The 27,332-nt window shown below is 42.7% G+C and overlaps 1 protein-coding gene across 3 annotated transcripts in view; it reads right to left on the bottom strand.

Moving 5' to 3' along the window:
• LRIG1 (leucine rich repeats and immunoglobulin like domains 1) overlaps positions 1–27,332 on the bottom strand; it is a 216,347-nt gene that overhangs the window by 110,925 nt on the left and 78,090 nt on the right. For all 3 annotated transcript variants that reach the window (XM_030205936.1, XM_030205938.1, XM_030205937.1), the window contains exon 3: positions 12,007–12,081. In XM_030205936.1, coding sequence (XP_030061796.1) covers positions 12,007–12,081 — 75 coding nt within the window. The remainder of the gene's footprint in view (positions 1–12,006; positions 12,082–27,332) is intronic.

The raw sequence follows: 27,332 nt of genomic DNA, 5'->3' as shown, positions 1-27,332 counted from the left end.
ACAAAAGCCATAACTAGGACCCATGATTACTGTGATATTAGGGTCAGCTCTGCTGACAATCAACCCTCTCCTCCCTCCTTCACGACCTACACACCAGATAAAAGAAAGGAGGAGACAGAAGTGATGGGAAGAAAAGAAATGAGGCTGGATAACAGTACAGATGAGGAAGAATGAAAAATGTTAACTACTCAGAAAAGCCAATTCTCACTTAATTGACAAAACTTTTCCCCCTACAGATTCACTTAAACATGTTCCTGTCTTCAAACAGATTCTATCTACTGTCTTAGCTCCCAGCCCAACATCTTATCCATGGTTCTCACTCCTGAAAATGGCCCTGCTAAATTAAAAGTCCCCCCTCCCCCACTACATTTTGTATCTCTTCGTTTGCCTAAGCTTCAACAAACAGGGACTACTTGTGTGTGTTTGTAAAATACTATTTACACCTAGCAGTGCTACAAATAGTGTTCCAGAAGAGTTCAACCCAGTTGAGATCACACTGACAACCGTAAATCCATTAATCTATGCCTTGGCCCTTTTCTAGGCCTGTTTTGTTCCATACTACTATCTTAAAGGGTGCTCCGTTGTTGAGGACTTCCCTGTTGTCTTCTTGGCATTATATCTTTTTAGGCGTTGAATTATATATTGCTCTGTCTAAAAAATAGTTATCTGTAGTATAATGCATATCTCGCTCCCTCAAGCAGACTTCTGTTTAATTATAGTTCAATGGGAATTGATCCTTACATTAACAATCCTGTAAAAAAGATTGATTTTTTAAGAGTGTTCAATGCTCGGTTTGCCAGCAAAGTAGTTCTATTGATTTTGCTTCATCGGTAAATATATTATAGGATACTTTTCTTTATGAATCGGCTACTGCTATTTTACAAGCTCTCGTTGCAAAACTCTTGTTTCTGGCCTTCAGAGATTCCACATGGATTCAGCACAACATTGTAGGGCAAACTTGTCTCAGCTCTGATTTCTGCTTGCAGACTGAATATACTGCGTCTTGCCTGCTTGATGGTTTACTGAAATCCAAGTGTTGGGAACCTTGCAATGCAAACACATACACAGCCCACTATCATCTTCCTTTATTTTTATTTATTTTTGTTAATTTGTACCCCGCGCTTTCCCACTCATGGCAGGCTCAATGCGGCTTACATGGGGCAATGGAGGGTTAAGTGACTTGCCCAGAGTCACAAGGAGCTGCCTGTGCCTGAAGTGGGAATCAAACTCAGTTCCTCAGTTCCCCAGGACCAAAGTCCACCACCCTAACCACTAGGCCACTCCTCCACTCTGCACAACATGCAAAAACATATCCCTTAATCAAATCAGGTCCACATTCTGTTACCAACCTACTTTACTTTTATCTGAAGAGCCAATAAGCCATAGTAATATGGGTTCATTTCCTTATCTGGGAACTCATTCACTCAGGGGGAGATGATCAAAGGTAAACGTGGGTGCTAGAGTTCACTAGAACCCATATTTACCTGCGCAGAATGCTAAGCGGTCTCTAGCGAGGCTAACAAGCGCACTAAGGAATACTGCCAAGCTCATTTAAATGATATTTAAATTAGCTCATTTTGTATTCCCCTTCATGCTCAGAGAACCGCGCTCTGAACTCTGGCGCTCCTACCTTCTTAACCCTTCGCCAGCTTGGACATGGCAGTATTAAGAAAGGAGATGCACTGCTAAGCCTTACTGGTTTGACTGTCCTCCCTCTCCCCCTCCCCCAAAAAGGGTAAAACATACAGCCCGGGCTTCAGGTGAAAGCCCTGTCAAGGGACCCCCCCCCCCAATCACCCTAGTGGCCTGGCGGCACCCCCACTCACCACCTAAAGGCCTAGCAGTGGCACCCCAAACCCATAATACCTTTGAAGGAGGAACGCAGTCCTAGTCCCTCCTCTGGCTAGGTGCCTCTCAAAACGGCGGTGCCCAGGTGCCGCCATTTTGAGATCCACCCAGCAGGAAGGGGGACTAGGGCTGTCCTTCCTTCAAAAGGTTATGAGGGGTTCAGGAGAGGGGGGGTGTCGGCTGCTAGGACACCAAGGTGATGCGGGGGTTCTTTGACTGGGGTCCCACTGGACCACTAGGTATTTGCATTTGTAAGGGGGAGTCTAGGGGCCCAACATACTTCTGGGTCCTTACTCATTGAGGGGTCCAGGGGTTCACTGGACTCCCTGGGCTGTGACAGCCAGCGTCCTGGTCACGTGTTCAAAAATTGTGCTTAATGCACAACCTTTGAACACATGCGCCAGGTGCCATCCGCCTGCTTTGCTCCCTCATGATTTAAGCTAATAGCGTGCATATCATTTCATACTATTAAATCTGATCACAAGGGAGGGAGTTTTGGGTGCTGTTGTGGCGGTGAACTCCAGCACTGTTCCATGCAGCACCGAAGTTTTGATCATCGAGCTGTCAGTGATTTCCCTGCTCTTATATTCAGCATGACTGGAGTTCAGCTGCTTCAGCAATCTTTGTCACACAAAAGGAAAATATGATGTTTGTCCTCTTAAACAGCACTCAATGTCAGCCAATTCATCTACATTAGAAGTCACATGTTCCCATTCAGCAATGGGACCTAACCAAGTTTCGTATCTGTGGATCTCTCACAGTAACGGCAAGCTGACGGACAGGAGAGGCAAGTTAACAGTCCCTCGTGAAAACAAGTGATAAACACACATATGTGGTTTGATTAGGAATATGAGTCAATCCGCCTGAATGTGTCTTCACCTCTTAACATATATTCTCCCTTAATTATCTAATTTTGTTAGGGGTGCAGTTAGTAGCAGGTTTCTAGTCACACTGCAGTCAATATTCAAAGTGATTTAAAGGCAAGGAGAGGGTTCTGGGGCTAAACAGATCAAATTACATAAAATGATAAAATATAAAAACAAAGATTTTAAAACTCACCACAATAAACCAGAAATTATTGAAAGCCATGTTTTGTTTTGTTTTTAATATATAAACTTACAACAGATTCATATACTGTTTCAGCTCTCCCTCTGCTAGTCTTCAGGGCTAAACTTAAAACCTACCTTTCAGACAGCACTCATCTCTACAACGGTGTTTCTCAATTCAGTCCATGGGTCGCATTCAAACCACTTTGGTTTTTGACATGTTCACAATGAATATACATAAGATAGACATCACCACCTTTATTGTATGCACATCTATGTATATTCGTTATGGATATCCTGGAAACCAGATTGGCTGGGTTTGGACTTAGGACTGAACTGGGAACTACTGCTCCATAGTCTCCTCGTGCCCTTAGCCCATGGCCCCTTCAAATGTATCTTCAGTACATTTATATTGCATGTATTCTCTTTGTTATTGTGCCATCAACAGGACACCAAATTACCACAGATGTACTGTACTCTAGGTACCTTTATAAAGATTGAACTGCAACCGCACCACATACTGCTATATATTTGAATACAACAAATAAATAACAAAGCACGTATTCATTTTATACTACCAATTCTACTTATATGCCACAACCTGCTACCAAATTTCTCACTTGGAAAACATGCACTCAGTTTTCCATATTACTTTAATATCTTAACCAGTCCAAAGCCAGCTTCTCTTATATAAGCACGCAAATATGGAATGCACTTCCAAACGTCATGAAAACAATGCACGACCTAACAAACTTCCGGAAATCGTTAAAAACCAACCTGTTCACAAAGGCATACCAGAATGATCCAACCTAAACACCTGAACCCTGCAACACAAATCGAAACTCCTACCAGAACTGGACAAAACTTAACTCTCTCTCCTTGAATACTTAATATACTCTGTCATCTATGAACATTAACACTTGACCACTCTGTATTTCTCTTACCGGAACTGGCGATCACCATCACGGTACTATGTAAGCCACATTGCGCCTGCAAATAGGTGAGAAAATGTGGTATACAAATGCAACAAATAAAATAAATAAATAAATATATTGAAATGCTCCCCCAGAAATACAGAGTGTAAAGGTTTATTTTGTTTTTAAAGAAGTGCTAACCAAAGTGTGCACAGCAATATATAACACTTTACATTCACACCAAATGTAACCAGGTTCTGTTTGCTAAAATTCTTTAGGAAGGTATTTTTCATAAGTCAGAAAAATCTTTTACAATTCTCCTTAACTGCTGACATTATAGGAAGTAACTATCTGATTAAATGCACTTCTATCCCCGCAAAACCAACATCCCAGGACACAGTAGTGGGTGAAGAACCCAGTGACAAAATGGCCACCGAAGCATCGCAGAGCACAGGAGAAGTTGCCGCCGAGTCCGCCAAAATCGCCACCAGAAAGGAGCCTGTCTGAACTCTCAGAGATGGAGTACCGACAGCTAAATTAGGTTAACAGCAGCATGTCTGCGAATGTGAAACAGTGTGCAGGAACCAGTAGCCAAGAGCTTACCCCCACAATGTGCCAAAGACTTAACGGGTTCAGACAGTGAATAAAAAAACATGCTCTCAGAAACAGCCAGTCTTGTGACCTCCAAGGTACTGAAGCCCCACAAACTTCCCATGGTATAAGCACTCCCAAAGAGAACCGCAGTGGCTGACTTTTTTTTTTTTTTTTTTAAATATGGAGGCAAGAGAAAAAAAAAAAAAGAATAGCGAAGACAGAGGTAGAAAGTGACAATGGGGGAGCAGAGAGAGACCTTGACCACTAGGTTTACACCTGCGGCACAGGATATCCTCAACCTCAAACTACTGAACCTGCAAGCAGGACAGGAGGCCACACAGAAATCAGATAATACACAATTTTAATCATCCACCATATGCCATGATTGGAGTCATATATATTATATTGGACCCATAAAGTAAATTTTATGTAGGCAAAGCTAAGCTAATCCTTAAAATTGTGTGTTTTATAGTCCCTCCAAAGGCGACACCTCAGGGTGCTGAATACCAGTGTCTAGCATAGTCTTGGGCATTACATCTTTGTCAGTTTTGTCTGATGTGATTTAAAGAGACCGCGTGCTCCAAAGATAAATGTGTTTTTTCACGTAAGCTTTGAGGTGGGAAACAAAGATGAACACTTTGCTGGATACTGCTAGCTATGCCTGTATACAGAAAAATATTTATAAAAAGACATGGTGCACAAGTATAATTGAGTTTGCTCTGTATTCTTTGCGTATTGGACACAGTGATCATTTCCCCCTTCCCCTAAAACCACCCTTAGGTTCTCTTCCCAATGGTGCCAAGAATTATTAGAAATATGACATTGTACGCTAGAACGTGAACAACACACTTCTCTTACTATAGTACTTTCTTGAAACCCTGAATCCAAACCCCTTTTATTAATGGAAAACTAAAGGGGGTGTCCCAAGGATCAAGTTGACCCTGAATGTTCAATAAAGCTACTATAGTTACTATACTGTGGACCTGTATATAGTTGCTCTTCGCCTATTATAAGTCCTGAATACATATCTGCTTCCTGTAATCCACACAAAGAGTTAAGGTATTTGGCAATAATACAATACCTTCAAAACACAGGGCTTCATGCCAGCAGAAATCTCAGAGCTATAAGTTATATCAACAATTTTATTATTAAGTTGTCATGCCAAGGTACCTTAGCACTTACTTGCTGATTCCCTGTTTCATTTTAAAGTAAACACAGGTGAGCAAACCTTGCCTTTAAAAAAAAAAATCCTAAAAGGTGTGCATGTTGGCCTGCCTAAGCCTTGGCCAAGGATACAGTTGGATTTGTTACTGGTTTATCTGGACAGAACTCTTTAACAGACTCTAAAGCAAACAAAGCACTGCCTTGGGTTCAGGAAGTCCTTGGGCTTCATTTTAGATGCATTTAGAGCAACACTAAATCAGTGAATCTCAACCCAGCCCTCAGGACATACCCAGTAAGGTTTTCAAGCCATCTACAATGAATATGCCTATGAAAGATTTGCACGCATTGCCTCCCTTGTAAGCAAATCTTTCATGTATACTTATTGTTGATATCCTGAAAACCCCCACTGGTTGGCTATGTCCCAAAAACTGGGCTGAGCAGCACTGTTCTACATTAGCCATGACTGTGGCACAATTCAACAATGCAGTGGGAGAATGGGCATCCTAAGTACATAAGTATTGCCATGCTGGGAAAGACCAAAAGGTCCATCGAGCCCAGCATCCTGTTTCCAACAGTGGCTAATCCAGGTCACAAATACCCGGCAAGATCACAAAAATGTACAAAACATTTTATACTGCTTATCCCAGAAATAGTGGATTTTCCCCAAGTCCATTTAATAACGGTCTATGGACTTTTCCTTTAGGAAGCCGTCCAAACCTTTTTTAAACTCCGCTAAGCTAACCACCTTTACCACATTCTCTGGCAACGAATTCCAGAGTTTAATTACACGTTGAGTGAAGAAAAATGAGTCAAATGAGAGGCATTCAGAAAGACCAAGCTCTTAGCTGCAACTGCGAGTGGTTCTGTAGAGAAATCCAAGCACTGCTTTTTGGCTGGAGACGAGACTGGACAAATGTACTTATACTCCTCTAAACACCTGAGACTGGGATTTCTACTTTTGCAATTATGGCCAGGAGCCTCCAGATTCCATGAAGACATTCATTCTAAATTGGAAGATGTCCCACGTATGGGACTCTCTCCTTGGAAACAGTCTCAGAAACATCAAAAACAGTGAGTACCATGCTCATCCACCTGTGCTATTATGACAGCTAACTGCGCTTCTGATTGGGAAGACAGGTTCTGGTTTGTTGAGAAAACATGGACTTTTTGGAAGACCACATGCTTGTATTGGACCATATAAAAGCCAATGTACTGCTATGCAGACTGTAATCGACCCATGAAAAACCTTTCTGCTGAAATGATCTAGTATTAACAGATGTGTCCCAGGTGGCATGCTAGAGAACTTCATCCATTCTCCAAAACTTCATCCATTCTCCAAAAAACTGGATGAACAGTGAGTGGATTCTGCCACATACTGAATTGCTGGTCTTGAAGTAGGTCATGGATAGAAAAGTCACAGCTGCTTTGGGTGTCTTAATATATTTCAAGAGGCAAACAATTTCTGTGCTTGGCTCAGCATCCTGTTATAGAGGACAGGGTTCTTCCTTAACCATCTTCTAAAGGATCTCAAGTAACAAGTGTCCTCATATGGGGACTCACTCCTGGCCAAGTGGATCAGATGGAATTCCCATAGATCCCTTCTGACTGTCATCCAATGAAGAAGGGTGAGAATCAAAAAGGTTTAAATAAATCCTTCAATGGAGCTTAGAGAGAATGATAGGAACAAAATGTGCAGATATAATTAATATAGACACTATACAGCCTCGAGAAGATCTCTGTGTAGGCTTAACTCCTGTCGAATGGGAAGATAATTAGTCTTTACAACAGCCCTTGACAAAACTCGAACAGTTTTTGCAGGAATGAATGCAGTTTGCTCTGGGACATACAGAAAAATAACCAGCACATTGCAGAGAGCAGACTTAGCAGAGGTGGTGCTGAATAGCTCTCATGCTCTGTTTGGGGTTTTCTGTGCAGGAGGAACATGAACTGTGCTGAATATGCAGCTCTGCAGAGGAATTCAAGTGTTGCTTTTGGCCAGAGGTGAGACTGCAAAGATGGGTTTACACTCCTCCATGCACGAGGAAGGACAGAAACAGTCATCGACCCTTCTGGCTCTGATGACAGCTGTGCTACAGGCCTGGTACACTGGGGGAGGGGGGAGAAGGGTTAGCTTTTTTTTTTATTCAAAGACAGTCTAATTCCCTTAGGTAGCTCAAGTATAAAAATCACTATGCCCAGAGGTTAAAAGCTGCTCCACAGAAGATAGTTTGTATACATATGGGGTTACCGATTACAAGTCCAAAAATCCGGACTGCTCAGGAATTGGGTCAGTCCGGATCTGTCTCTCTTCCCCATCCAGCATCTGCATCTCTCTTCCCCATAGGAGGGGGGCCCAGGCCCCCATGACTATGCACCCCCCCCCCCCCCCCCTCCTTCTCTTCCCGGCCCTGCCCGCAGCTTCCTCTCACTCCCCGGTGTACAAAACTGTATCTTTTCAGAAGTTTTCTGTGCTGCAGTGCCAGCAGCAGCCTTCCTCAAAGGTTGCCTCCAACCTGCATCAGGCCTTTCCCCTCTGATGTACCTTCCTGTTTTCAGAAGGGTGGGAGATGTGAGAAGGGAAAGGCCCAGTGCAGGCTGGAGGCAGCCTGCAAGTAAGACTGCCACCAAGACTGAAGCACGGAAGAGTTCTGAAATGGTATATTATTGTACACCAAGGAGTGGAGCAACTGTGGTTGGGGGGAGAGGAGGGAGGGAGTTGTAATCCGGATTCTCAGGCTGTCCGGATACCGCAATTTTTAGGCGTCCAGATTCTCAGGAGGTATGGATTTCCAACATCTGGATTTTTAGACCTCTACTATATGAAGAGTGAATTCTTCTCGTCCTCCAAATGGTCTCTTCTCACCGTAGGAGACATCAGAGAGTAGTTCTTGTGATCTTCTTGCATTGTCAGGACCCAAAGGAAACACTTGGAATGAGTGTCAACATTCTGGATTTTTCTGCCACACTCATGGGAAGATGAAACCCCAACTCTGTAGCTTTTTTTTTTAATTAAAGCAAAGTAAACACAAGCCAGATTGAAATTAATCAAGAATAGCTTGAGATGAAAGAAAGTCAAGACAACAGCGGTGAAGAGCACGTTCAAGTATCTTGAATAGGAAAGGGAAGAAGGCGATGGATTGATAGTTGGAAGCAGTGGCGTACCTAGGGTAGTTGACACCCGGGGCCGGTCATTTTTTAACACCCCCCTCCAAAATCCAGTACTAGGCATACCAAGAATACAAAACACTCAGGACCTATAGAGCAATTCTACCATACCATAAGCAGTCATTTCTACGAGTCACACATGGAAAAAGAAATCATCTTAAACACTACAGTGAGCACTAGAACATCAATTCACCTATTGTAAAACGAAACCAGACAGATAGTACAGATTGTCAATCCTGTAAAGTCAATGCCAACTGAAAGTCATGTCTTTTTCACAAACACAGATACACCCTAATCCACTATAGAACAAGTAATCATAAACTTTCTATTTAGGCAAAAATTAAACTGAACCCCCAAGATGCCAGACTCTGCATACAATGCAACACCACAGAAACAGAAAATGTCCCCTAGTACTGTGCAAAATATAAAGACAGCAGATGTAAATTTGAAAAAAAAAACTAACAAATACCAATCACCACTTTACAAATTAACAAATAGAAATAAAACAAATATAGAAAATAAAATACCATTTTATTGGACTAATACATTTAGCTGTCAGAGGCCAAAACCTTCTTCCTCAGGTCAATACAGTATAGTGTGTTACAGTGTCCTAAACTGACTTGAGGAGGGGGGTTTTGTTCTCCAAATGTTAGTCAAAATGTATTAAAATTAGTCCAATAAAAAGATTACCTTATTTACATGTTCTATTATAAACATTTATTAACACAGCTACAATACTACTTTATCCTAAAGCAAAAAAAAACAAAAATATATATTTTATTTACAGTTTGTTGTCTCTGGTTTCTGCTTTCCTCATCTTCTTTTCACTGTCTTCCTTCCATCCAGCATCTGTCTTCGTTCTTTCTCTGCCATCCAGTGTCTGCCCTCTCTGCTGTCCCCTCCATCCAATGTCTGCCCTCTCTCCCTGCCCCTTCTATTCACTGTCTGCCCTCTCTCTCTCCCCCTTCCATTCACTGTCTGCCCTCCCTCTCCCCTCCCCATCCATCCAAGGTCTGCCCTCCCTCTCCCCTCCCCATCCATCCAAGGTCTGCCCTCCCTCTCCCCCCCATCCATTAAGGGTCTGCCCTCCCCTCTCCCCCCCATCCATCCAGGGTCTGCCCTCCCTCTCCCCCCCCATCCATCCATCCATCCATCGTCTGTCCCCTCTCTCTGCCCCTTTTTTCAGCCCCCAGTTCCAGCCCTCTTATCCCACCTGCCCCTAGTTCTAGCCCCAGCCCACATCTCCCACTTGCTCCCCCTTTTCAGCCCCACTATCCCACCAGTCCGCAGTTTCAGCCCCAGCCCTTTTCTCTCACCAGTCCCGAGCTTCAGCCCCAGCCACTTCTCCCTGTCCCCTTTTCAGCCCCCAGTCCCCCCCAGCTTCAGCCCCTGCCCCTTTTCAGCCCCTAGTTCCAGTACTAGTCCCCTTATCCCACCTACCCTCCTTTTCAGCCCCCAGTTCCAGCCCCCTTCATCCACATGCCTTGCATTAGGGACCCCCCTTTTCAGCCCCAGACCCATTTTCCCACCAGCCCCAGGCATGGCTCCCATTTTCTCGCATGGCCCCTCTTCCCCACCCCCCTTCTCCCCACCCGTCCCCTTCTCCCCTCTTCTCCCATCTGAGATCCCCCTCCCCACCCCAGTCCCCTTCTCCCCTCTTCTCCCATCTGAGACCCCCTCCCCACCCCAGTACCCTTCTCCCATCTGAGACCCCCTCCCCATGTCCCCTTCTCCCATCTGAGACCCCCACCCCCCTTCTCCCCAGCCCAGTCCCCTTCTCCCCTCCCATCTGAGATCCCCCTCCTCACCCCAGTCCCCTTCTCACCTCTTCTCCCATCTGAGACTCCCCTCCCCACACCAGCCCCCTTCTCCCACCTGAGGCCCCCCTCTCCAGTCCCCTTCTCCCATCTGAGGCCCCCCTCTCCAGTCCCCTTCGCCCATTTGAAACTCCCCTCCCCAGTCCTTCTCATCCATCTAAGCCCCCCCCCAACTCGACCCACCTACCACCTTCGACAACAGCCCTCGTCTCCTGCCTCCATCCAGGGCTTTAAAAAAAAATCTGAAAAGCATCATGGCAGGCAGCGCTTCGCATCTGCCCTGCCTGCTTGTAAAAGAAAGCGCCGGCAAACCTCCTCGTCGACATCACGTCGGGTCTTCCCTCACTGGGTCCCGCCCTCGCGGGAGGGCGGGACCCAGTGAGGGAAGACCCGACGCGACGTCGCGACGTCAAAGAGGAGATTTGCCACTTTCTTTTACAAACAGGCAGGGCAGACGCGAAGCGCTGCCTGCCATGCTGCTTTTCAGATTTTTTTTTAAGCCCCGGATGAAGAGGAGACGAGGGCTGACTACAGTCTGCAACCGAGCACCCCCCCACCCACTGACACCCGGGGCGGACCGCCCCCACTGCCCCCCCTTGGTACACACCACTGGTTGGAAGGACAGGAGGGTCCAATGAAGGGTTTTTGAGGAATGGTGTGACTACGGCATGTTTGAAGGCATCAGGAACAGGAACAGTCGCAGTGGAAAGTGCTGCTGATGCGAAGGAATATTTTTATGAACAGGAAGAACTTCAACTAAAATCGGTTTACTAGAGCAGAAGAAAATGAAATAACATGTCTGCTATTGAGACAGACATAGGGAAGTAACTGCTTGCTTTGGGATTTATAGCATGGAATGTTGCCACGATTTGGGTTTCTGCCAGGTACTAGCGACCTGGCTTCCCACTGTTGGAAACAGGATACTGGGCTAGACGGACCATTGGTCTGACCCAGTATGGCTACTCTTATGTTCTTATGAGAAGACTGTGGGGGGGGGGGGGGGTGACATGCTCAAAACTAGAGTACTAAACTGTGGGAGCGCAGTTATGTCAGATGTCACCCACTTGTGTGGCAGACTCAATCCTGGTTGACAGAAAAATGTTGATTTAATGCTTCATGGGTGGCATTTCCTCCCCCCTTCCGGTCTTCCAAAAAGGAATACCCAGGAAGCTCTAGGACCTCCACCAGCCCAAGTGTTCATTGGCCAAGAAAGGCTACCACATTAGCAGGAGCCATCTTGCTTCCCCAGCATGCCCAGGTCCAAATGGCTTTGATAGGTCCACCACACAGCATTACAGCACTCCTAATTCAGGAGGGTTGACCTTTAATCATCTTTTTAATAAACTTACTTTCTCTATATATGTGATAGATTTCTAAAGATTAGAAGTGCATGAAGTTTCATAATATCAAAGATTCTCTACATGCAGCAAAACCCAGCATGTAATACAAGGAACTTACAGAAAGAGGGCGACAACGTGTGAAGATTCAGATCCCAGGGATGGAATGGCTGTCAGCTCATTGTAACTGAATGTTCTGTAACAAAAAACAAGGAATTTCACCTGTAAGAAACTAAGTGATCTTGCAGAACATCCTCAAATTGTTTGAGCAGTTAAAGAAAGTCTTTACAAGCAGTGAAGCTTTTTAAAAACACCAACAAAAATATGAAGCACATGAGCTCTTAAGACCACACAGACTGCTTCATCAGGTACCATTTCAAAAGACCTATGTAGTCATGTACCTCATCTGCTTAATTAATCCTTTAATATAACAACCTACAAAGATTTCAGTTCTCTATACCCAACCTGTCAGCTATGACACACTGGTGTGCCTTCAGATCCGCTAAGGGATTCAGATAAAGTAACCACTGCAGCACCCTGCAACAGCCAGAAATCATGGCCAACTGCTCTCCAACATGCTGGATCTCCTTTCTAAATATACTCAAATTCCAGCTAGAGAGTCTATAAAGAGTACTTCTTCAAAGCTCTCTAAATGTAATACATATTCAAAATGTGAGATACAAAACCTATATCCCATTCAAAAACAAAAATTCATGACATTGGAACTTATCATTGAACTGTTATTGAACAATCCACAAAACTTACCTGAAATAATCTAGAAGCTCAACATTCTTCAAATCAACACAAATTAATAATCCACAGTTCAACATTCTTCAAATCAACGCAGATTAATGTTCCACAGCTTAATGAGGTGCCTCATTTCACTACTTCCTCAGGAGCCAACAACTTAACGTGTCTTATTATTTCAGATAAGTTTTATGGATTGGAACCATTATTGAACAATCTCATGATGTTTTTGAATGGGATATGGGCTTTTTGTTACCACACTATGAACATCTGTGAATACCTGAGCACATTGCGAGGTTAATAAATATAAAAATGGCAATTGAGTCCTAGGATGTTACAGCATGGCAGTGATGTACAAGTGCTAAAGCAGTTCAGACATGTCTGTGTATATATTGCTTATAGTTCTAACATACTTGTAGCACCTGTGAGTGCTCTGCACTGATTACCAAGAGCTCTAGTCTCATACAAACACTTAAATGTAGCCTTTTCACTTTGTGTCTCACGTGTCATATATGTATTATATTTAGAACGCTTTGATGAAGGATCTCCTTTCTGAGCATATATGTAGTCACATATACGTCTCTTTCCAATACACAGCATAAGCACTGTGCTTTAACTATTATTACATCTTTGATCTCATTATACCTAATGCTTTATCCCACTATGTTACTCATGTTCTAATGTAATTATTAATTGTTATCTTTACTCTGCTACGGCGATTGCCATGGCGGAACACTAAGCCACACTGAGCCTGCAAACAGGTGGGAAAATGTGGGATACAAATGCAACAAATAAATTAATTAATTAATAGGCAGCTCATAAAACGTGGAAAGCTAGACCTCACTTTATGCAGCTCATGCATTGCACATAGCACCACCTGCTCTTCCCCGTCTTGAGCCTCTTCCAAAACATCCAACTTTCTGGGGTGGTGTTCAGTGCTTCCCTAGCATTTCTTTTGGCACGAGTCATCTCCCACATCCACACTGTCTGCTCTGAAGGTTCATTGTATCATGCACTTTGGAAAATTTTGTCTATACTATTTGATGCTTAGTTACTATATCTGATGCTGTGCATCTTTATACAGTTTTTTCTTGCATGCTTTATTTCAAAAATATTTTAAACAGCACTAAAAGTTAACTGCAAAAATCACCATCAGTGCTATTGTGCCAGTTTCCATGCTTTAGCAAATCAACCTAAGAGTTGTAATGGAATATACATACTAACTAGTAGACAATGGTCAGGAAATACAGAAAAGGTGGCGTGAGACGCAGGGGCAAAATTGGACACGGTAAGTGTAATGTTTTACAAACAAGGGGAAAAATGAAAGCAGAGCTTTGCACATAGACTGAGGGTAAGAATCTCATTTACTCACTTGGAGGGCTAGAAAAAAAAAGCAAACAATGAATTACAACAGGAGAGCGGGGTAGGATCTCAAGAAAGCAGTCTAGAGCAGCAAAATATCAAGCCACCAAAGGCCAGGATCCTTTGAACCAAAGCCAAGGAATGATTCACATGGTGAAAATATAGAATGAAAGGCTGGAAAGAGAAGGAATCCTGAATCTGAAAGACTGGCGAACTCTTCAGAATGATCCCTGTGCTCTGTAGTGATACATTTAGAGTAAAATCCCCAATTTCCCCAGGCACCCTAGACCTGCCTCAGAATACCCACCACATCACCCAGGGCTCCCACCTACAAACAGGAGCAGTAATACTAGCTCTGCCTGAAATCACTGCCACCCCTCTGATATGTCTCTGATGTGATCACTCAAATGTGTCCCTGATACTTCCTCTCCCCACTGTGAACATTTCCAGGTTCACACATGTCACACACACACACACCCACCCAAGCTTACTCCTGCAACAAACAAAACATTCAACATATGCTGACTGAGGTCAGCCAGAAGCTTCACTTCACTGGCATTTTGTCAGCTCTTATAAGCACAAACACCAGAGTATTTGAACTACATTTTATATATAAAGACTATTTTAGAAGCAATTTTAAATAACTCGTATGATTTTCAATGTACAAGGGCCCTTTTAGTCCACGCAACATTGCAACCAATTCGCATTGTTTCTTTTTGAACACCGTATTCCAAGCGATGAGAAAACATGTAATGTTAGTCTCTGGAATGACTCCTTTTAACCCAGCTAGAAGTATGCAGACTATGAGAAGACAGTAGTTGCATCCAGAAAGAAGAACGAAAATTCTCAAACAAGCCATTCACCAAGGTAAATTGCTTTGACCGAAAAAAACAAACAAACAAAAAAAACTCCCCACACATACTTCATTCAGGGTCTTTCAGATGTTTTTTTTTAAACTTGAAGTCGAATGATTATTTAGGAAGACTTTTTATACAATATCACCACATATCCAATTTCCAAGCTGAACTCACAATTTTTAAAGACAGTTCTAAGAATGTACTTTAAATCCAGGTCTACATCTTTCCAATCTTTTTCCAGTTATGTGACCAACTCTGGGGAAAAGGTGACTAAGGGGCTCATTTTCAAAGCACAGACTTACAAGCAAACCTATGGAACTCTGTAACTTTGTAAGTCTAAGCGCTTTGGAAATACACCTCCACATTACCAGAAACAAAACAAAAAAGTGAGGATTTAATGAATTCTGTTAGAGCAAACAATTTGTAATACAATAGCCCAAACCCCATCCATTTATGTGAAAAAAATAAAATGTTAACAGAAGTTCAAGCATGTAACTTTCACCGACTGCTTATGGACCCATGATTTCAAAAATTAACCATTTCCCACTTCTTGGATCTGCTACTTTAGTCACTTTTTTTTCCAGAGATGGTACATATTTTGCCTTACTTTCTAAACTGAATGCAGTTAGTGATGACTTTTCCCTGTTTTGGCATTACAGCCCTTTTAAATGCAGTAATGTCTGTTTCAGTGACCTAATATTAGAAGTGTCTTCCAGAGTGAAAGCAGATCTGTCCCATATGACAAGTCCTTTCTCAATTTAAAAAGCCCTCACTCGTGTGGTGAATTAAACAATTACTTTAGAATTCTCATATGCAGCTGCTTGAAAATTAACTAATTTCTTGGCCACCCAGTTTTTGTTTTTTTTTTTTTTTTTGGGGGGGGGGGCGGTTTTCCTACCATGTTGAAGCAATTACTGCCATGCCAGTGCCAGCATCAGAAAAGCCTACAGAACAATTCCAATCTCCATCACAGTTTCTAAGTTTTCTACAAAATTGTCAATTTTGCCTCATTCACATTATTCCTCAATATTAATTCCTCTATTTCAGTGAAAGAGGTCTAAGCAGAATCCAGTACGAGTGCTCTTACATACAAACTGTGCAGCAGCAGTATCAGTCCTGATAGAAAGCCTTTCAAAAATCCTGTTCCACCCCTACAGCCACCTTGGTCCGATCTGCTACAGTGTCTTGTAGACTATGCTAGAGATGTCTGACATTCCTTTAGATTCTCTTTAAAGCCATGATGAATGCAAAGGGGCCTGCCATGGAACGGCTGCATTCATTAGAGAGCCTGGGCATTAAACAATCAGAAATCTAAGTCCCAGTTTCTGTAGTGTGTAGCAATACATCACCCACAGTGCTGGAGAAAGTGTGCAAACAAAAGAAGATAAGCACTGTTAATTTATTAATCCAGGACATAACATAGTAAATGACGGCAGATAAAGACCTGAACGGTCCATACAGTCTGCCCAACAAGATAAACTCATTGTACATGGTATGTGATACTTTATATGTATACCCGAGTTTGATTTGTCCCTGCCTTTCTCAGGGCATAGACCATAAAAGTCTGCCCAGCACTGTTCCTGTATTAAAAGTTATGAGGCGGGAGTCACGTGACGCTATGCAGAGGAGCGGACGCTAACGGCTTCGCTCCTGCTCCCTCATAGCCGAATCAGCATAAAATATCCCGAAAAAGTGACTGCAATTACCCAGAAAATCGGCGAACCACCACAGGAGGCAAAGCCCCAACTTTAAACACCATACTTCTCCGCGATGGCGGCTAAAAATCTGCGTAAAGACAAAGAGAAAAGCAGATTGGCGGACGACAAGATGGCGGCCCCGGCGAGCCCGGCGGCTTCACAGGTGGGATCCGCGTGGGCCGCCGAAATTGTAGAAGAGGTTACCACTGCTATGGAAACGATACTGGAGAAAAAATTGGGCTCATTAACAGCAAAGCTGGAAGCTCTTAATAATAATGTTACACAGATTGGAGAAGACATGGCGAATTTCCAGCGCCGAACAGGCGAACTAGAAGACCGCATGGAGAAAGTTGAGGAGGCTCAAACAAAATTACAAAAACTGGTGGACTCTTATGCTGATAAAATCGAGGATCTGGAGAACAGATCCAGAAGAAACAACTTAAGGCTGGTAGGCATACCAGAAAATCAAGGAGATCATGATTTGAAAAGATACCTGGAAGTGTGGCTGAACAAGGAGCTGGAGTTGCCGATGGAGCTGGGCCCCTTGAGAATCGAACGGGCCCATCGGTTGGGCATAAAGCAGGCGAACTCCACAAGGCCCAGAGTGGTCATCTGCAAAATCCTTAATTTTGCGCACAAAACGGCGATACTACAAGCTCTGCGCTCTGGGAAAGAGTTGAATTGTGGAACTCAAAAAATCCTATGTTTCCAGGATTATTCGGCGGGGGTGTCGGCGCAAAGGAAATTATTTTCGCCGATTTGCGCTGAGTTGGTGAAAAGAAAAATCAGGTTTGCATTGATGTACCCGGCAAAACTGCAGATTACTTATCAATCATCAACGAACACATACTCATCCGTTGAAGATGCGCAGCAATTTGTGCGGCAGTTGGACCCTAATCGCTGAGCTCCTGATTGGAAGCAGTAATAGGGAAACAAAGGTTACCTGATATACGCGAAAGGAGCGTGGAAGAAGGTTTGATTTGGTGTATATTTCCTTCCCCCCTTTCTTTTCTGTGTGCAGTTGAACGTGGAAACTTACAACCAGAAGGAATAAAGCAGTATGGTTGAAATTTGGACTTACTTGTTGATATGAGGGGACTGGTGATAAGAAGAATTATTCATCTCCTTATATAGACTATATATATGATTGAAAGAATTCATGTTTGTTTGATATGCCTATTATTACTTGTTCTTTTAAATGGGGGTTTAATAGGGGGAAATAGAAGTTGACCGTTAAGGTGGGAGGGTTTTGGAGAAATGGAAAGGGGCAGGGTTAAATAAATAAGATATCATAAGGGATATTAATAAAACCTGTAAAACAATTATGTTAATAGGCCTGATTTGAGATTGAGGGGGTAGCGTATAAAGTGACTCGACCCTAGGGAGGGATCTTGGGGGTAAGAAGGGGTTCGGGAAGATGGTATTGGGTGGGATAGAGGGGAAAGGGATAGGGAAGGGAGGGACACAGGGGGGAGGGGAAATAAGCGTATGGGCATTAATATTAAGGATGAGGGCTCAATTACTTGGGATAACTACTCAAAATGATGTGTGGGCTTGGATGAGAACTATTGGTCTACACAAGGGGGGTCAGAGGCTGGGCTGGCTCCTCTCAGATAATAGGGTAATTAACTGGTGGACAACATACAATAAATGCAAAGAAAAATGACTAAGATAATCACATGGAATGTGGGGGGTATTCACTCCCCCATAAAAAGATCAAAAATATTGCATTACTTACAACGAATCAGAGCTGATATAGTATTTTTACAAGAAACACATTTGTCAGAGAGTGAACATGCCAAGTTGGCGAAGTGGTGGGTAGGGGAATGTATATCTTCAGCGGCAGTGGGACGTAAAGGAGGAGTGGCAATTCTCATCCGAAAGGGGGTGGCAATGCAACTCACGAACATCATAAAAGACCCGGACGGTCGTTTTATTTTCTGTAAGGCGGTAATAGCCAGAAAGCAGGTGAATCTGGGAAGTATATATGCCCCTAATCAACTTGACATCAAATTTTATAAGAAATTAATATCAATACTAACCCAGGTAGACCCTGTTCCGTTGGTGCTAGGGGGTGATTTTAATATGACATGGGATATGCAATTGGATAGGTCTAATCCTATGCAGGGCCGAGGGACACAAACATCGAAGGGCTTGCCAGACTTTTGTTCTATACTTAACCTTATAGACGTTTGGCGAGTACTACATCCTTTGGAAAAGGAATATACTCATCAGTCCAGAGCTCATGGTACTCACTCCAGGATCGATTATCTGTTAATCTCGAGAGAGCTCTTTTCGGACGTAGGAGAAGCTGAGATAGGCCCCTGTATAATCTCAGACCACGCGACGGTCTGGTTGACCTGGAACTTGGGGAGTCAAGAGGGGGTGCAAAAAAACTGGTCCTTCCCTAGCTATCTATATACTGTTGGGAAATTTAAGGAGTTCTTAGTGAGTAAGTGGGAAGAATATTCACACTTCAATGAAGGGGCAAAAGATAATTCAGTACTCTTTTGGGAGGCTGGGAAAGCAGTAATGCGAGGAGACATTATAAGTTATGTAAGCCATTATAAGAAAGTCAGGGATAAAGAAATCATACGCTTGGAGAAAAAATTATTGAGCTTACGAAAACAATTTGGGAAAAAACCAACCCCCAAAATCAGACAAGACATCCTAGCAGTCCAGACAACTCTGAACGCCTTACTCCATGACCGGGCGGTAAAATCACAAATGTATTATAAATTTCAACTTTATAAACAAGGAAACAAAGGTGGTAAGATGCTGGCAAGGCTAATAGCAGCTAAACGATCTTCTAGACACATTTTAACTATTAGGAATGAGGGGGGAAGATTACTCCACACAGATAAAGAGATAAGAGAAGTTTTTCAAAATTTTTTTCAATCACTGTATGGCTCGGGAGAGGAGAGAGGTCTAAGCGCAGAGCTTTATCTGGATAATGTCTTAACCCCTAAAATTCAACTGAAAGAACGAAAAATTCTGAACGCGCCTATTAGTTGTGATGAAGTAAGCTGGGCAATAGGGTGCAGTAAATTGGGTAAGTCTCCGGGCCCAGACGGGTTTAAAGCAGAATTTTACAAACTGCTAGGTGACTCGATAGTACCGTATTTAACTCAGGCATTTAATGCCTGGGTAGACCAAGATCATTTGCCGGGACACCTTAACCAAGCCCAGATAATAGTTTTGCCCAAACCTAAAAGGGACCACACCTTAGTAACCTCGTATAGACCTATTTCACTTCTCAACCAAGAAGTTAAACTATTTGCTAAGATATTGGCGAACAGACTACGACGTGTTCTCCCGGGCATTATCCACGAAGCTCAGGTGGGGTTTGTTCAGGGGAAGATCAGTGGCACGAAATCTTAGGTGTATTCTAGCATCCCTGGAACGCCTGGAGGTTGGGGGTGAATCGTCTATTATGATTAGCTTCGATGCCGAAAAGGCATTCGATCGGGTGGAGTGGCCTTTTCTATTCTCTATCTTGGACAAATATGGGATTCAAGGCTGGTTTGTGAGGGCGATAGCGGCATTGTATGAATCACCAAAAGCTAAGATGTGGGTGAATGGAATGTTTTCTGAGGAATTTGAAATTAAGAGAGGGACTCGGCAGGGATGTCCGCTGTCGCCCTTACTCTTCGCATTATATATGGACCCATTAATCCGAGATATAAATCAATGTTCCACAATTAGGGGAGTGCGGCTTGGAGAACAGGAATTTAAGGTAGCGGCTTTCGCTGATGATTTGTTGGTACTGTTAACAAACCCACAGGAGTCATTAGGTGATCTTCTGGAAGTTTTTTCAGAATTTGGGGCATACTCTGGGTTCAAATTGAATTACGACAAGTCGGAAGCGATGGCCATAACAGCAGATACTCGTAGAACATGGAGGGGACAATTTCCACTGAAATGGGTGGAGGAATCATTTCGCTACCTGGGCATTTATTTAACACCAAGGACAAAGGGGCTTTATAGAACAAATGTGCAGTGGCTGTTAGACAAAATAAAACATCAACTGGAAGCCTGGAAAGGACTGACATTGTCATTATCAGGGCGCATATGTCTAATTCGCATGGTAATTCTCCCCAGGTGGTTATATGTAATGCAAACTTTGCCTTTACAGTTGTTACAGAAAGTTGTAAGGATGTTTTACCGTATAGTGACGAAGTTCTGTTGGGCATATAAGAAGGCAAAGGTGCGAATGTCATTGTTACTGGGGGGGTGGAATCAGGGAGGAATAGGCTTGTCCAATATTAAATATTATAATCTGGCATGCAATTTGAGACATGTCCGTGATTGGATCTATAACTCGGATTATCACACACCTTTGGAAATAGAAAAAGAACTATTTAAACCATATCAGCTGGTGTCATTATTGCAAGGGGATAACAAGTCTTTGCCTCAGTTGATGAGAAAATCAGTATTGCTGAGCCCCGTACGGGAAGCGTGGAGATTCCTGGGTAAACAACTGGGAGGTGACCCGAGGGTAACAGAACTTCTAACAATAAGGGGGAACCCAATGTTTAGACCTGGACAAGAGAATTTGGTGTTCAGGCGGTGGGAGACACAAGGTCTCCATAACTTGGGAACAGTGGTAGATCAGACAGGGGAGCCTAGAGCTCTGGACATGCTGATTCCGCGGGAATCAATTCGCTGGGGAGACAATTTTGCTTACTGTCAGCTGAAACACTATGTTCACTCTCTTGACAAAGAAGCACTTAAGTTTAAATTGGGAGAGAAAATACAGGATTTATTAACAGAAATTTCAGAGGAAGCGCCAGCCATATCCAAGTTACAGCAGAAAATTTGGACATTGGCACCTGGGAAGGAGCTGGCCCAGCTTAAGAGAAGATGGGAGTTGGATGTGGGATGTGATCTTGCCTGTTGGGATATTGCAGCTCATCTTAAGGGTATTCCCCAATTAATTAGCGGGGCAGGTTATCGAGGATGTGCATATAGAATTGTCCACAGGGCCTACTTTTCGCAGGTCCAGCTATTTCGGGCGGGGGGAATTGAAACACCTACCTGCCTGAAGTGTAAAGCTGCTGATAATTCTCTATACCATGGGCTCTGGGAATGTCTGGTTATAAGATGTTTTTGGAGGAGGGTGACAGCTTTCCTCTCCCTTTTGACGTCAAGCTATGTTCAGGGGACACCTATTCAAGTGGTGCTTGATTGCCCAGGCTCCTTTGGGAGGCTCAAAGCAGGAGAGGTGCTGTTGTGCCGTAAGTTATGTTTGATTGCAAGAAAATGTATAATGCAACAGTGGACTTCATCGGATGCACCAGAATTCTGGCATTGGCGTAACCAAATACATCAAGTACTTACATGGGAAGCACAAGAGGTTAGAGGCTCATTTAAACGTAAAACCCGATTTTTGAAGCTGTGGAATCCTTATTTAGCCAAGTTATCACATCAGGGGAGAAGCCTAATCCTTAACAAATTATGAATATAGGGGGTAAAGGTTTTGATGTTTATGTAGAGAACCAATATGAGATAAAACAGGGGGGGGGGGGGGGAAGGGGGGATAAGGGGGGGGGGAAATTGAGAAGGTTCAAAAATATGAGAATGGATCTGGACGTTGAGTTGTTGTATAACTTGAAGATATGAATGTATATACTTGCTAAGATTGTAATTCGAGGTTGTTTATCTTTTGATCTCAATAAAAAAAGTTGAAATATAAAAGTTATGAGGCTAACGTCGAAGCCCCTTAAAATTTACACTCCAGCCCATCCATATCTATTCAGTCACAATCAGGGCAAGAAGTCCGCTCTGCACCCGTTTTACTCCCCACATACCGGCGTCGCCACCCAATCTCCGCTAAGATTCCATAAATCCATTCCTTCTAAACAGGATGGGTGCCCAGCTTCAGGCCTGCTGGTCCAGTGATTCTCAGTCCTCTCCAGTAGAAAAGCCTAGCCAGTCAAGTCTTCAAGATTACTGAGCAGCATAACCAGAATTGATTTTTTGGTGGGGCCTCAGGTTAAAGTAGGCACCAGGCAACTGTGGAAACTGCCAGTTCTCTTCTCAGTGGCCCATGTCACTTCCACTGACCGAGTAGGCCTGTCTCCAAATTGGTGATATCATGGCCCACCCAAGGCTATACGCCTAAGATCATCTCATATTTATTAATAGCTGTAAACATCATATTCTGGACACCCATTTTATGCAAACCTCCCCTAATGATAATCCTGAAAACTTCACTGGATAGGTGTGACTTAAGTTGAGAAGCTTTGTGCTAGTCACTAACCTAAGATAGAAATATAGTACTGGGCGTCAGTCCTAAACACTTAACTGTTTCCCCTAGCCCTGCTCACTTTTTAAGCACCTGCTAAATTAGGCTCACAAATGCAAAGTTAGGCACCTATTATCTGCTTGCATAGATATAGCCCTCACTTAAGAGGCATTGTAATCAAGCAGCCCAGCTTCTTCCTTTAGAAATGAAAAGGTCACTATCTGTCTACTTTATTTCAGTTTTTATATAGCAGGGCATTTTCAATGTAATGTTTAAACCCAAGTTTTGGACGTTTTGTGGAAAATGTCCAAAAATCCAGGAGCGAATGTGGACCCTTTCAAACCAGAAAAACGTGCAACTTTTTGTTTTGAAAACGGCCATTTGCTAGATGGTTTTTGTGTTCAGTGTGTATTTTTTATTTTTGGACCATTTTGAAATTAAAAAAAAAAAAAAAAAAGACATCCAAGTGAAAAATGCACAAAAAAAAATAAAATAAAAAACTATCGACATGTATGGAAAAGCAGCATTCTTAGTACACTAGCCACACAGACATCCCCAGCAGAGCAGTGGGACACTGCACTGGATTTCATATAAAGATCCCAGGTATGCCCCTTTATATTACATGGTGAGCCCTCCAAAACACAAAGCCTACTGTATCCAAGTATACACTAATGCATGTCTGCAGGTGTCACCTATATGTGGGTACAGTAGGTTTTTGGTGGGCTCACACTTCCCACCACAAATGTAACAGTGGGACATGGGCTTAGATCCCCTTCTCTACAGTCCACTGCACCAACCACTAGGCTACTCCAGGGACCTGCCTGCTGCTCTAATAGGACTGCATAGTATGTACTGTTTTTTTTATTCATACCTTTTGGGGGGGTGTTAGTGACCACTGGGGGAGAGTAAGGGGATCATGCCTTAAATCCCTCCTGTGGTCATTTGGTGATTTAGGGCACCTTTTTGTGTCTTAGTTGCGACTAAAATAGGTCTAGACCAAAACATCTAACTTTTAGCTGCAGATGTTTTTGCTTTGCTCCCTTATGGCAGAAAAATGTCCACGTTTTGGGAACGTCCAAATTCCATCCCCAACACACACCCTTGTTAATTGGACGCAATGCACATGAACTGCATAGAAAACAGTCTTTAAAAAAAAAAAAAAGGTTTAAAAAATAGCAGTTTGGGCCTGTTAGCCAAAAAAAAAAAAAAACCCTACAAACAAAACTGACGCTTTGTGCTGCTTTTTGGATGCTTTTCTGTTTTGAAAATGAGCCCATATCATCCTGTAAGGCACTGCAGAAAGTTTGTATTATTACAGGCTAGCTATGCTGAATACTTCCTGGTTACATTTGGAAGTAATGAGTGAAAGCAAGACAAAGTACATACATAAAAAAAAAATAGAAAGAATTGTTTGCCAAAAATTTCAAGACATCAAGTCAAAGATATGAATGCAACAGACCATCAAGATACTCGGGATTAACACAGAACTGCACATACGTGCCAGGAGCAACAGTCTTCATTAGAATTGGGTCTCAAGGGGTACAGTCTCCAAATGGGATGATATTGCACATATCATGGTCCAGTAAAAAACATGTGCTTCTCCTAAATGGCCCATTAAGAAAAGGAATGTATTAAATAAGTATAGATGGGGGAAGAGGGGGAGGATATTTGGAGAATAAAGACCATGTTTCCAGAAAAAAACCAAAACACAAAAACATTAACAAAGCTAAAATTAAGTCACTCTTCCTTCATAAACTTTGAACAAATAAAGCCTATGCCCTCAACTAGTAATGACAGGGGCACGGAGTATAAAAATATTTACAGCTCAGCTCGTGCTGGTGTTAGACTGGAATGGAATGTGAGCTCAAGACTAGCACAGACCTCTAGATTGCTGGCTATACAAGTTTGTTCTCATTACATTTCTACCCTCTCTTTTTTTTTTTTACATTTCTGGTTTATCTATCCCCCATGAGTTTGGGGTTTTTTGTTTTCTATTTTTCCTATATTTAGTCTGTACATCACTTCGATTTACTTGGCTATAAAGGCAATACAGTAACCACAATTAAACAAAGCACTGAGCCACAGAAACTTAAGAAATAAAATAAGATACTGAGCAAGGACACCAAACTCTACCTGCAAAACCCCCATCCAACAATTTTGGAGGAACAGAAAAGTCTATTAGAAGGTCAAAGTGGAAGGAAATTGCTCTTTATGTCCCATGTTCAAAGAAATTAGTCACTTCCTTGTTCGTATGTGTCCTTCTTCCTCACATAGGAGCCAGCTTTGTGGTTGCTGTGGGTGCTTAAGCACCCCCAATATTGAGAAAATTCCTTGTATATGTCCAGGGAGGAGCTATTTCCACTGGGCTTAGCACCCCCAATAATTTTGAAAGGTTGGCTCCCATGCTTCCTCATACTTTCTTTTTGCAATGTGGTGCATCACCACTTACAACTTTATACAACAATTAAAAACAAGAACTCCTCTGTGCCCGTGAGATAATTTATAATAATCAGTGTATGCCAATATTATATAGGACATGCGCTAGATGTAATCTACTTGGATTTAAGCAAAGCCTTTGATATGGTTCCTCACAGAAGACGAATAAGTTGAGAGGGCTGAACTTAGGATCCAAAGTGGTGAACTGGATTGGAAACTGGTTGACCGACAGAAAACAGAAGGTGGTGGTAAATGGAATTCCCTAGGAGGAAAGGAAAGTGAGTAGTGGAGTGCCTCAGGGGTCAGTACTAGGGCACATTCTGTTTAATATATTTGTGAGAGACACTGCTAAAAGGTTAGAAGGAAAGTGGAATGGGACTTGATATACCACCTTTCAGTCATTTTTGCAACTATATTCAAAGCAGTTTACATAGTATATACAGATACTTAATTTGTACCTGGGGCAATGGAGGGTTTTAGTGACTTGTCCAGAGTCACAAGGAGCTGTAGTAGGAATCAAACCCAGTTCCCCAGGATCAAAGTCCACTGCACTAACCACTAGGCTACTCCTAGCAGATGACACAGAAATAACCAATAGAGTGGATACCCTGGAGAGAGTAGAAACCATAAGAACAGATCTCCAAAAATTAGAAGAATAGGCAAAGATCTGGCAGTTACAGTTTAATGCGAAGAAGTGCAGTGATACATTTGGGGTGCAGAAATCCATAGATGATGTACAAGATAGGAGGAGCAATAGATTGATAAAGCACAGCTCAGGAGAGGGACCTTGGGGTGATAATATCTGAGGGTGTGACAAAACAATGCAACAAGGCAGTAGCCATGGCCAGAAGGATGATAGGCTGCATAGAGAGGGCTATAACCAATGGAAGAAAGGAGGTGTTGATGCTATGAAATTCTGTTTTGTATACCACACAAATTATCTAAGGAAGGATTTCTAGGCAGTTCACAATAAGACAAGCTCTTCTCATCAAGAGAGCGCAAAACAAATCTGCATCAACACAACAGTAAGAGAATATTGCCCCTGTACAAGTTGTTGGTGAAATCCCACTTGAAGTATAGTGGCCACATCTTTCTAATAACACAAAAAAAAAGCAGATTAGAGAAAAGCTACAAAAATGGTACGGGGTTTGCGCCACAATACCTATGAGGAGAGACAGGGCTGATATGATCCAGACATTCAAATATTTGAAAAGCATTACTATACAAACAAACCTTTTCCAGAGGAGGAAGGTGGTAGAACTAGAGGACATGAATTCAGATTGCAACGGAGCCATCTAAGGAATAACGTCAGGAAGCACTTTTTTTTTTTTTTTTTTTTTTACACAGAGGGTAGTAGATGCCTGAAACGCCCTCCCGTGGGAGGTGGTGGAGATGAAAACAGTAAGGCCCCCTTTTACTAAGGCACGCTCACATTTTTAGCACGTGCTAAAATTGTGGGCGTACTAAACGTTAGAGATGCCAATGCATTCCTACGGGTGTCTCTAACGTTTAGCGCACCCACAATGTTAGCACGCGCTAAAAACGTGAGCACGCCTTAGTAAAAGGGGGGCCTTAAAGAATTATAAAATTTGTGAGATAAACATAAAGGAATCCTGTATGGAAGGCAGAGAACCAAACAAGCTTAGAGGTGATTAGACGGCAAACACCAGTAATTGAGAAGCAAAGCCAGCGCCAGGCAGACTTCTACGGTCTGTGCCCTGAAAATGGCAAGGAGAAATCAATATCAAGTATGTGTATGTAGTATATATATTTATTTATTTTCTGCATTTATATCCCACATTTTCCCACTTCTTTTCAGGCTCAATGTGGCTTGCAAATACCGTAGTGGCGATCACCATTTCCGGAATAAGAAAAACAAAGTAATATTCCAGTTAAAGAATAGAGAATACGTAATATAAATTGGTAGAAAAATAGATAACAGTACAATTCAGGTATTTAAGAGCAAGGGTAATGAAAAGCATTCAATAATAAAAATGTGATAAAGTAGCCAGATAAGAATGATTCAATGTTAGCTAATTGTAGTACAGTTCAATGTCATGTCATATCATACCTTATGCTAGGAGTTTATCTTGTTGGGCAG

This window comes from Microcaecilia unicolor, chromosome 6, assembly GCF_901765095.1.
Source record: "Microcaecilia unicolor chromosome 6, aMicUni1.1, whole genome shotgun sequence".
Taxonomy (NCBI): Eukaryota; Metazoa; Chordata; class Amphibia; order Gymnophiona; family Siphonopidae; genus Microcaecilia; species Microcaecilia unicolor.
The sequence above is the reverse complement of the archived record's forward strand: the minus strand, read 5'-3'. Positions and strand labels throughout refer to the sequence as shown.